At 47.4% G+C, this 11,703-nt stretch overlaps 1 protein-coding gene across 1 annotated transcript; it reads left to right on the forward strand.

Moving 5' to 3' along the window:
• Nucleotides 1-206: 206 nt before the first annotated feature.
• Nucleotides 207-9,996, forward strand: MVD (mevalonate diphosphate decarboxylase). Its single transcript, XM_081920230.1, has 10 exons — nt 207-546; nt 1,843-1,913; nt 2,889-3,003; nt 4,375-4,536; nt 5,234-5,433; nt 5,581-5,655; nt 5,915-6,133; nt 7,033-7,148; nt 7,890-7,998; nt 8,685-9,996. Exons 1-10 carry the CDS (start codon nt 477-479, stop codon nt 8,763-8,765), a joined length of 1,218 nt encoding a protein of 405 aa, XP_081776356.1. The 5' UTR covers nt 207-476; the 3' UTR covers nt 8,766-9,996.
• Nucleotides 9,997-11,703: the final 1,707 nt, after the last annotated feature.

The raw sequence follows: 11,703 nt of genomic DNA on the forward strand, positions 1-11,703 counted from the left end.
GCAAACATTTCCCCCTTAAAAGGCGCCTCGAGGGTTCCGCCTTTCTGATCAGGGTTCTGAATGAGGAGAGAGAGGAGCCCCATCTTCCGACGCGCTCTCATTGGATAAGAATTACAACAGCAGGAGATGAGGCCGGCCCTGATTGGGCAGGCTTGCAGCAGCTGGTGCTTTCTTGGCCAATCCCAGAGAAGGCAGCTGTGCAGGGCGTGGCATTCCTTTTTCTCCTTGCAGGCACATGTGGGAGTGTTGGAGGGAGCCTTGCAATCTTGGATCTGCTTTCCTGTCGCCAGTGCAACTGGGTAGCTGGGGTAGAGAAAACAGCGCAAGCAAGATAGGATTCGACTAAGCCATTGGGTTGGCTCCTGGCATTTTTTTCAGGATCTGAAGTTGTGCCCCTTCTTACTTGATCCACCCTTTGCCCCTCTCTCCTCCTCCTCCTCAACTATAGCAGCGCCCCCTTCTCGTCTGTCATCACCATGGCTGAAGATAAACCCTTGTCCGTCGTGACCTGCACAGCCCCTGTTAACATCGCGGTGATAAAATACTGTGAGTACCTCCTTTCCTCTCCCCCTTTTTTCTAGTGTTTTTGCTGCTGTTGTTGTTGTTGCAAACCTTAGTGGCTCAAGACTGGCTTTCAAATTTGTGAACCAGGAGCATGGGGAGGAAGAAGAGTTAACAGGCCAGGGACGTAGAACCTGTGGCCCTCAGGATATTTGCTGGGCTCCCAACTCTCATCATTCCTTCCCCATTTACCACTCTGGCTGGGGCTGTTGGCAGTTAAGAGTCCAACATCATCTGGAGGGCTGCGGGTTCCCAAACACTGTCATAGAGGAAAGTGTATGTGTGTGTTCATTTTAAAGGCTTTAATCTTCTATATGTTTTTGCTCGAGCAAGCTCAACTGAACATGAACACAGTTAGATTTTGTTCTAAGTGCTTACAGTATAAGAAGGCACTGTATAGTGCGAGACCTACAAGAGCCCCTTTTTTTTGCAAAAGATCCATGTACAAGAGGATGAGGTTAAAGGGAGAAGACAAAGAGACTCCTTCCTTTTTCTTGTGCTTTTGGTGAAGTGTGAGTTTCCCTTCTCCCTTCTTAAAATATCCCTAAAAATGCAAGAGTATCAGGAAATGGAACAACATTTGCTGCAATGAAAGTTAGCTTTTAAAAGATTGATTCTAACACTGACAACTGGGAAACACTGGCCTGCAAGCGCTCCAGTTGGAGAACAGGCTTTACCAAAGGTGTCATAGGCTTTGAAGACACTCAAACTCAGAACGCAAGGGAGAAACGTGCTAAGAGGAAGGCATGCTTGGCAAATCCACACCATGATCAACTCCCACCCGGGAACCAATGTCCCCACTGTGGAAGGATGTGTAGATCCAGAATTAGCCTCCACAGTCACTTACGGACTCATTGTTAAAACCGTGTTTATGGAAGATAATCTTACTCGGCTACGAGTGATCTCCAAAGAAGAAGAAGCATGTGCCTTGTCCCTTAGAAGACTGGTGGGTTACTCTATGCGTACCCAAAAGAACTCAGGATTTGTTAGTTGGGAAATCTAGTTCTCTCTCCTCCCCCAGTACTATAAGAGGACAAATTCGAAAGCAAGTCGAAAGCCAGGAGGAGGAGGAGGAAGATTGCACCAGCAAATAATAGGTTTACCTTACTGTTGTAATGTAGTTCCATCTATTGCCATGATAAAGATCAGGTTGGACTAGTTCTGTCATCTCCCAAGGTTAGTGATGCCATTGAGATACTGACCACCCAGGGAACTGACTGTAGAGAATGGTGAAGTGCTTCTGAGTTCACTCATTTTCAAACAATGTCCTCCTTTACCCAGGGGGGAAGCGTGATGAAGAGCTGATCTTGCCTATTAACTCTTCCCTCAGCGTCACCCTGCACCAAGATCAGGTTAGTACCAGATCGTCATAAATGTCCCTTTTTGTTTGTGAAACTGAGGGTTACAAGTGAGTGATTGTTAGTCACTAAACCATGATTAACCTTACTGAGGGCGATAGTCACACAGAGAGTAATCAAACTGAATGTAGATGCTCTTTAAATAATCTGGATCTACTAGTGGTCTTGGAAGGGATGTCATGATTACGAAGCCAAACTTGCAAGTTAGGATTCTGTTTTCTTGAAAGAAGAATGGTGGCATCAGGAGGGTGGTAGAAACTAACTCTGTGATTTGGGGCAATGCTACCACTATGTAGATGCATAAACCTCTTAAGGTTTAGGAAAAACGCAGTTTCCTTCCTTCCCAACAAGTGATGTTGGTAGTTCTTTCTAGCCTGGAATCTGCAGCTAAAATTTTATTTCCCTCTTAACCTGCCTAGGTATTGGGGTCATGCAGATGTCCTTCTCCAAAGAGGTGAACCATGTGGTGGTCAGATGAGGGGATGGGGGAATTTGAGACCAATGCCTTGTGTATGAAAACTCTCCCCAGAGGAGTCTGCCTGGTGTGTTTTTGAAAGTTATTTGATCAATGTTTTTACTGCTTTTTAAGATTGTAAATATAGGTGTGGCCCCTCATCCTGCTGGCTTTAGCATGGTGTGCCTAGCCTACTATGCTCAGTGGGGTTTACTGCCAGGTAAGCATGTATACTTGGGGGCAATTTCCATTGGGCAAAGTGGAACCTACTTCTGAGCAAACGGGCATAGGGCTGCAAGGTAGAGGTCTGCTTAGATGGCCCCAGGTGGTGGTTCATTTATGATGGGGGTGGCTAACCTGCAGCTCTCCAATGGATGTTGCACTCCAGCTCCCATCAGCCCCAGCCAGCATGGCTGATGGCCAAGGGTGGTGGGAACTGGAGTCCAACGGGAGCTGGAGGGCAACAGGTTAACTGCTCATGGCTTGCGAGCTTCTAACTTGTGGTTCTGTTACAGCTGAAAACCACCACAACAGCTGCCATCAGCCGGGACTTCACTGAGGACTGCCTCTGGCTCAATGGGAAGGAGAGTGATATTGGTCAGCCACGCCTCCAGTCATGCCTACGAGAGAGTGAGTGGAAGGCAGCGCACAGAAGCATAGACCTCTTTTGTCAAGTCTGGATTCTTAGGGTTGTATTTAATTTTAGTCATCACCACGATAGTTTCATTGAAATTAATAGTCATGGTTAACTTGCCTCCATTAATTGCAATGGGTCCACTCTGAGTAATGGTTGGTTGAGTACAACTTGGGGAGGGGTCGACCATGGAATAATTTTTTTTACCATGACTGTTTTCTGATGGAATGTTGGGAGAACTGTGTTGTTGCTATTTCTCCTGAGGGCAGAGTAAGAAGTTGTGGGCTTAGTTTGAGGGAAAGAAGGCTTAGGCACACCTGCGTAGCACATGCCAGGGAAATGGTTCGAGTCTGTTTTAAATTCTGTGATGCATCTGCAAGAACCGGCACCAGGCATGGAGCTTGAATTCATCCGAAATATCATTAAAAAGTTTTTTTTTCCTAAAAACTGTTGCAGCTAAAAATGTTTTTATTCTGTCCAGTGATCTTGGGGTTGCCAAGGCACGGTATTCTTTAGCCACCAAATATGTGGGCAAACAGGGATGTTTTCAAATTGGCCCCTGAAAGTTGATAATGGAGACAGGCACACCTCACTAGGGAGGGCATTGGCCAGCCTCTCTGCTGTTACCATGGTTATGGGATCCACTGCAAAGCACACACAAAAATATACAATTATTCCTGTTCAGTTTTAAACAAGGCTCATATCTGGAACACTGGTGAGGTACAGCTGCAAGTTACAGGAATACAGGAAGCTGTTTTACACTGAGTCAATATCTTATGGAGCATTTTCCCTCAGGAAACTCCATCTGCTGTCGGAAATGAGCTTCCATAAGAACACCAAAAGAGCATGGCAGAAAAAGGTTCATCTAATCCAGCGTCCTGTTCTCTCTGTGTTCAACCAGATGCCCCCAGAAAGACCACAAGCAAGACAGGGTGCAACAACACTCTTCCTGCTTGGTATTTTCACCAAGTGGCAGTTAATCCTATTATAAATAATAATAAGTTATATACCTCTTAAGGCCAAACTAGGATTTTAAGTGGTTTTACGAGTAAAAAAAGCCAGTCATATAAACGTTAAAATGTAAACACCCATCCATAAAATACATAGCAGATCAGTCCAATTAAAGCGTGAGCATCCATAATTAAAATATGCAATAAACTATCTCATTAAAACAGAGCAGTAATTAAAGCAAGAGACTCTGGCCTAGACATCAAGGGAATGCCTGCATCTGCAGAAGCCAGTGGGGTGCCAATGCAAATAGGGGCATTTTGTGTGTCTGTTACATTTCCTTGACTGCAGGTATCTTCTGCCTGGCTTACATCACCTTCTTTGCTATCCTCCATTTTCTCTCTCTCTCACTCCTCCAGTACGCCGTCTAGCGAGGAAGCGGCACAGCGGTAACGGTAACAGCGGTGACAGCAGCAGCCGTTCTGCCCTCAGCCTTGCCTACAAGGTCCACATTGCCTCAGAGAACAACTTTCCCACAGCGGCTGGGCTGGCCTCTTCTGCAGCCGGGTTTGCCTGTCTGGGTGAGTGGGAGAAACTGATGGTAGCTCCTAGAGATCTGGTCTGCTCCCTCCAGATTCTTTTGACTCTCTTGCTTCTCCTGTTCAAAATGGCATCTCTCGCTAGGAGCACGATGGGTATGTTAGCAGCCCCTCTGTTAGAGTGTCAGTCAGGCCTGATAGGCCAGAGTTCAAATCCCCTTCATTCATGAAGCTCACCAGGAAACCTGGAGTCAATCTCACTCAGCCTAACCAACCTGGCAGGGTTGTTGTGAGGAAGGGGGAAATGGGGGAGAAAACCATGTAGATTTCTGTGGGAGAGCTGGGTGAAGAGGCTGAGAAGAAATGGCTGTGTTGAGGGTATTATCAAGGTCCTAAGGGATGACAAGTGTCTCATGGGAGGAGCCAGTGTGGTGCAGTGGTTAGAGTGTCAGACTAGGACCTTGGGAGACCAGGGTTCAAATCCCCACTCGGCCATGATGCTCACTGGGTGACCTTGGGCCTACCACGGCCTCTCAGCCTAACCTGCCTCACAGGGTTGTTGTGAGGGTAAAATGGAGAGAGGGAGAAAAGTGTATGCCTCCTTGGAGAAAAAGCTTGGATGTCATAGACATCATGACAGAGGCATTCCTTAGTAGAAGGATATAAGTGCAATAAATAAACAAATAAACAAACAAACAACTCCACTCTCCTTCCTCTCTCTTTCTCTCTGCTGCTGCAGTCTACGCGTTGGCCAAGCTCTATGGTGTGGAGGGTGAGCTCTCTGAAGTGGCTCGGCAAGGCTCCGGAAGTGCCTGCCGAAGTATGTTCGGGGGCTTCGTGCAGTGGGTCATGGGGCAAAGCACTGATGGCAAGGACAGCATCGCCCAGCAGGTGGCGCCGGAGACGCACTGGCCAGAGCTGAGGGTGTTGATCCTGGTGGTGAGTGAGGGCATTGGCAGGTGCCAGGAAAACACTGCAGGGTTGTTGTAAACTGGCAGGCCCTGGTTTTTCAGGTAATGAGTGGGCTGAAGGACCGTTTTTGCCAGAGCCTAAACAGCTGCTATTCTCTGTGCCCCTTCCTGGCAGGTGAGTGCGGAGAAGAAGCAGGTGGCCAGCACGGCAGGCATGCAGACCAGCGTGAAGACCAGCCTCCTGCTGAAGGTAAGAGAATGTGCTGCCTCCTGCTGGCTGCAGAAATGCACAAAGAGCCCTGCTGGATCAGGCCCACTTAGTCCGGCATCCTGTTCTCACAGTGGCCAACCTGATTCCTTTGGGGAAACACTTGATTTGAGCACCAGCGACCTCTCCCTTCCTGCGGTTTCCAGCAACTTTCCAGAAGCATTGCTGCCTCCAGCTGTGAAGTAGCCATGGTAAATAAATGCTACACAGCAAAAGCCATCTCTTCCCTCTCCTCTTCCAGCACCGTGCTGAGGCTCTGGTTCCCGAGCGCATGTCCCAAATGACCCAGCATATCCTGCAGCGGGACTTTGAGGCCTTTGGGGAGCTGACCATGAAGGACAGCAACCAGTTCCACGCGACCTGCCTGGACACTTTCCCACCCATCTTCTACCTCAATGACATCTCCAAGCAAGTGGTGGCCCTGGTGCACCGCTACAATGCCCACTGCGGCAAGACGAAGGTGCGGCCGGTGGGGGAAAGAGATGCAGTGCTCACGGGAGGGCAGGGGCACACTGGGGCTTCGGAAGGGGAGGCACCTGGGTCAAACTGACAAGGACCATCTACGTTTGGAAACCTTGCAATGAGAGGAACAAAGGTCCTGCAGCTTTTCTACAGCAGTTTCATTCTTTTAGAGCCCAACAGGCTTTCCAAGTCCTGAGACTCGAGGGCGATAACTGTTGGCCCACGCAGGCTAGGATAATAATAATAATTTATACCCCGCCCATCTGGCTGGGTTTCCCTAGCCACTCTGGGCGGCTTCCAACAAAAAAACTCATCTGGCTTGGAAGAGTCAGGGACCAATGACCCCTAGAGCCCAGGGATATAGTCAAAACAAGGCAGGGTCAAAATGCATGGGTACTTGGGCACCTCCCAAATTCTTTTTCATTAGTATTCTTTTAGGGCCAAACGTAGTTTAAGGAGTAGGTGGCACACCCTCCTAGTTTCTTTGAACGTCCTTGGGAGTTCGTTTGAAGCTCCATAATGCCATAAGTTTTGCTGATGGGTTTGATAAAAGCATTACAGATGTTTTTAAAATAATATTAGCACTGGAAATCATGGAAGAGCAGCTAGGGCTTTGCCCCTTCTGATGCAGATTTCCCCACAAAAAACAACTGCTTCACTAAATTCATCCTCAGGCTGCCTAAGGTGTAATCTAAGCTTTTAGATCAAGGTCTGCAAGGAGGGTCCCTATATTCTCCCTTCGCTTCACAGGACTTCCCTTAAACGGTAAGCCAGGCTTTTTCTGGATCAGGAATGCAGGCACAAACACCTACCCTGCTCCTCCCTATCACACACACAGGGATAGTTGCCTTTTAAAGTAAAGCAGGTGCTTTGTTGACATCTGGGCTTGATTTACAGGTGGCTTATACATTTGACGCTGGCCCAAACGCAGTTCTCTTCATGCTGGATGACACGGTGGATGAATTTGTGGAAGTGGTGAAGCGCAGCTTTCCTCCGGAGAATAATGGAGGCCAGTACGTGAGCCCAGTCACTTCGTTGCCACTTATTGTGTCACCCCTGTAATCAGAGGCAGGGCTGCCATGACGGCCAACACCCAAAGAAGGAGGCAAGCCTCCAGTGCCTGCTCACAAAAATGATAGTGTCTGTTTACAAATACACTCTGCTTCTGAAAATCTATTATTATTATTTAAATTTGTATACCACCCTATACCAGCAGATCTCACGGTGGTGCACTACATAAAACCACAGTATAAAAACACAAAATACATAATAAAAACAGGAACAACCCAGTAACACCCCCCCTAATGTTAAATAGGGAAACATTTAGTTGTCTTTTTTTTGAAGAGCCTACATTATGCGGCAGGTAAGTGACGACCCTTGTTATTGGAGAGCTCTCCTGTTTTAGATGTCATAGCAGTAAAATATTGAAGTGTGTGTTTTTAGTTTATTTAGCATAAGGGGGTGAACCTGTGGTCTGCTGGCCAGAAGTGGCCCACCATCTCCTGGGAACATCAGTGGTAGCTTTTCTTCCTTTTGTGTCCAACCCATGGGCTGAACAGAAAGTAATTAGTAAACAGAACACAATTTTTTAAAGCAGACTTTTGATGCCCACTGCCTTGGTGCTTTCTGGGCATGTCTGAAATCTGTGTTGCCCTCCCCCACCCCGTGCCTCCCAAATCCTCTTTTTCTTCTTGCTGGGGTCAGGACAGCCTCTAGCCCTAACCCTGCTGTCTCTGCTTCACCCCTCTGCCCAGGTTCCTGAAAGGTCTGCCCGTGGGGTCAGCAACACCCTCTGAGGAGCTGCTGTCAGCTGTGGTGAGGGATCCCACGCCAGGAGCGATTCAGTATATGCTGCTCACCAAGGTATGGCTGGATAAGTAAGGATGGCTTCCTTTCAACACCCCGGGCACCAGGAACGTGGCCTGACTTGGCTCATAATGCAGCAATGCAAGCTGTTCCTAATCTGTCCCTGGAAGTCTTGTGTCTTTGCTACCGCTATAACTCCTGTCTCAGAGCTCCCTTTGCCCAGTGTGTAGCCACAAGTGCCATCTTTTAAAGGCCAGGCACCTCTCTACAAGGTTAATTTATGGAGAGGGGGGGAAAGTTCCAGAAATAATAAAGTGCTTCTAGTCTTACTGACACAGCCCACCCCACTGGAAGTCTATCCTTATTTTTAACTATGTGAGCTCTGCTATTTGCTGTGTTCTCAAACCAGAAGTACTCCACTCCCTATTAAAAGCAACCGTTTCCTTGTCGTTGTTTCTCTTCCTTAAACACATGTGGACTGCAGTGGGCTGGGCTTGTTAGCTATTTTCTTTTCCCCCAGGGTGGGGCAGAGAAGGAAAAGGAAGTCTTAACAAATATTGCCCAGTGGTGAATGTCTTCTTTTGGGGCAAGGTGCTTCAGGCAGGCTTGGAGGAAATGGATTTACCGGGACCCAAATTCACACTACATTTAAAGCACTATGATTCCACTTTAAACAATGTGTGGTTCTTGCCTCCTAATCTCTTTCCCCTCCTTCATCCCTTATGTTTTTGTTTTCCTTCCAGCCGGGGCCGGGGCCAGCACTGGTGGAAGATGCAAGCTGTCATCTCCTGGGGGCAGACGGGTTGCCCCGAAGCAGCAGCTGAGCTGGGTCCCATTTCTGGGCCACTCAGGGCCAAGTGACTGGGCAGGAGGACTGTGGAAACATTTGGGCAGGAAGCACTGCCTGAAGACCAGTGGCATTTGTTAGTTGGGGAATGGGAAGAGGCTGTGTCTTTATGGGAAATACGAAATTGATGAATATCTGGCGGTTATTTGCGTGGGAAGCTTTGTCTTGCCATTCTTTCAGCGGTGGTGGCGGTGGTGTTGTCTGATTTCAGGGACTCCTGCAAGCCAAAATCCTCACAGGAAGGGCAGCACAAGCTTCCTCTTTTCTCCCTGCCCCACAAGCCTTTTTTCTGACCTCTTGGGGCTGGAGCTTCTTCCCCTGTAGCTCAGGATTAGGCAGAAGGTCAATTGCGGTAGCTCATTGGCCAGTTTCCATTGCACTTCCTAATGCCTGTGGGCATCTGGGATTCTTGCAGAGAATGTTAGACTCTTGCAGGCCTCAGTCTCTGATCCAGCAAGTACACCTCACGATCAATGAACAAAGATGAGTGATGCCTTAACTGCTAAGAGTTTCTGAGGAACTGGAAATGTTAAAGCACAGCTGTGGACTGTAGAAATTCTAGTAAACGTTAGACCTTCTTTTGCTAGTCCCTTCTATTGCAGCTAGGGTTAACTTATGCCAGGGGTTGCCAATGGAGGTTTTAGGGGCTAGATTCTTTCCCTTGCACCCACAAAGCCTCTAAGCCCCCATTCACCACCTGCTTGCTTATGAGTCCGTGGTGGGTGGTTACCTTTTTCTCTCTTGAAAAAAGTACATAAAACTGAAGGAGGAAGTCAGAAGAGTGACAGTCTTTCTCACTTCCTCTTTCAGCTCCATTGCTTTTCTAGGCTCCAATTATAATTCTACTGACTCTTAACCTGGGTCACTTGCCCACAAGCACTCTTTCTCTCACAGGGCAAGGTGGGAAGTGCCTAGAGGGGATGGCACCCACCCTAGCTGCTAAAAAAAGTGGGGGATTGCTTTTTTTGAAAATACAATTGTGGGGAGAGGTGTTAATGGTTGCCTTGTATTCAGGTAAGCCAAAGTATATCCCCCTCAGCATCTTTTGCCTCTCTTTGTTTTCTTTCCAATCCTGTTGGCTGGTTTTATACCGCTGTCTTTTATACAATATCCCATTTGGGTTTTCCCCACTAAGGTTTTGCTTTCATTGCTACAGAATGTCATTTTTAACTTGTGGTTTTAAAGATAAATGAAAGTGATATTCTGAACTGTGCACGCCATCTTTCTCTCTCACATCTTCTCTGTATGTACCAATTAGCCGATTGTTGCCTGTTGCCATCTTCCCCAAACTATTGGCTGAGCTGCTGAATGTTCTAACTGCGCTGAGTGAAGCTGCTGGCTATAGAATACTGGCAAACAGTGCAACTTCAGCAAGGGGAATTAAAGGTGAATTGAGCAAGGTGAAATCCATGTGAACTGGGCTCAGAAGGTCTATGCAGTCCTCGCAGGACAGTGATAGTAGGGCACAAGTTGCAGGCCCAGGGGTGGGTGGGTTGTAGGGTGAGATGGTGGGGGGCGGAATTGGGATTGACTGAGTTTACTTGTATGCCACTTTTCCACAATTAGCTGTGCTCAAAGCGGCTAACAGCAAACATTACACAACAAAAGACGGAGCACTGGAAGTACAAATATGCAAAATACAGAACATGTCGGCAAAAATGGCCAAAGATCATCAAACACAGAATAAAGACAATAGTACATAAATACAAGGCAAAACGAGTTAACTGACTGTAAAGTTTCTGGTGCTGGTTTGCTCCACTCCAAGGGTGTGGCTTAAATATAGTTTGGAGGAGACTTTCACCAGGCTAGATGACGTACAGCTGGCTCCCACCTCTCTCCTCCACAGGAGCTTGTCAGCAGCAAAAGGCAAATGTAGAGGAGTGAACGAGACAAGGAAGAAGCAGACAAAAGGAATTGGAACCATTGCCACACATGGAGTAGGTGAGGAGAGAGGCATGTTGTATGGGAAGGAGTGAAGACGCCATGCAGACTTTGGGGCAACTGGAGAGCGTTTGGTTTTTCAAATGCGGCCTTGAACGAGCCAGGCAAATTTTGGGCTGCAGATCCCTTGCTGCCTGGCTGGATCTCTTGAACTAGTGTGGTTGCTCTACAACAACACACGTGAAGCTGGCTTTTACTGCTGGTCCATCTAGCTCAGTTTTGTCTACACTGACTGGCAGCAGCTCTGCAGAGCTTCAGATAGCACATTCCCAACCCTACCTGGAGATGCTGCTGACTGAACCCGGGACCTCCTGCAAGCAGAGCAGGTTCTCTATCACAAAGCTATGGCCTTTCCGCCTTCAGTGTCCCACAATTAACCCTCCTATTTGGATACTGCATTTGGAGGTGAATGCTGATCTTGGTCAATCCAGTTCCTGGCAGTTGAGAGGAAGTCTCTTTTCCCCTCTGCTTACAGTTAGCAGCAGAAAGTCTCCTCCTTCCCCAAGAGCCGTTGCACAAAATTCATTTCTTGTCTGATTCCTGTTTATATCTGCCAATTTTGAAGCACAGCTTATGTTCTCCTGGCCTTATCCTGCAGCTTTCGGCACTTGATTCCCTACTTCGGAGTTTTGGGATGCAAAGCTTAGCATCTCCTTTAAAGGTGTGCTGCTGTTAAGTTCTTTGTCTGTCTTAACTTTTCATTGTTTATTAAATTCATGTGTCATCTTTTCTCCCAAGGCATAAAACACTTAAAATATCTTAAGTAAATAAAACGGATCCCAATGATGTGATGGGTTCTGGATATGAAGAGGTTAATAAAAGTAGAGTATTGGAATGGTTTCAGTTCTACAGTGTTCTCAACAGCATCTAACATCCCGCTGCTTTTTGGGGGGCGGGGAGAATCAATTTTAAGGGGCTGCGTTCACGTGGTTCTTTTACACTATGCTGAGGATGATTAGGGTGAGTTGTGTGAA

The sequence above is a fragment of the Podarcis melisellensis genome (genome assembly GCF_964234715.1).
Source record: "Podarcis melisellensis genome assembly, chromosome: 8".
Lineage (NCBI taxonomy): Eukaryota > Metazoa > Chordata > Lepidosauria > Squamata > Lacertidae > Podarcis > Podarcis melisellensis.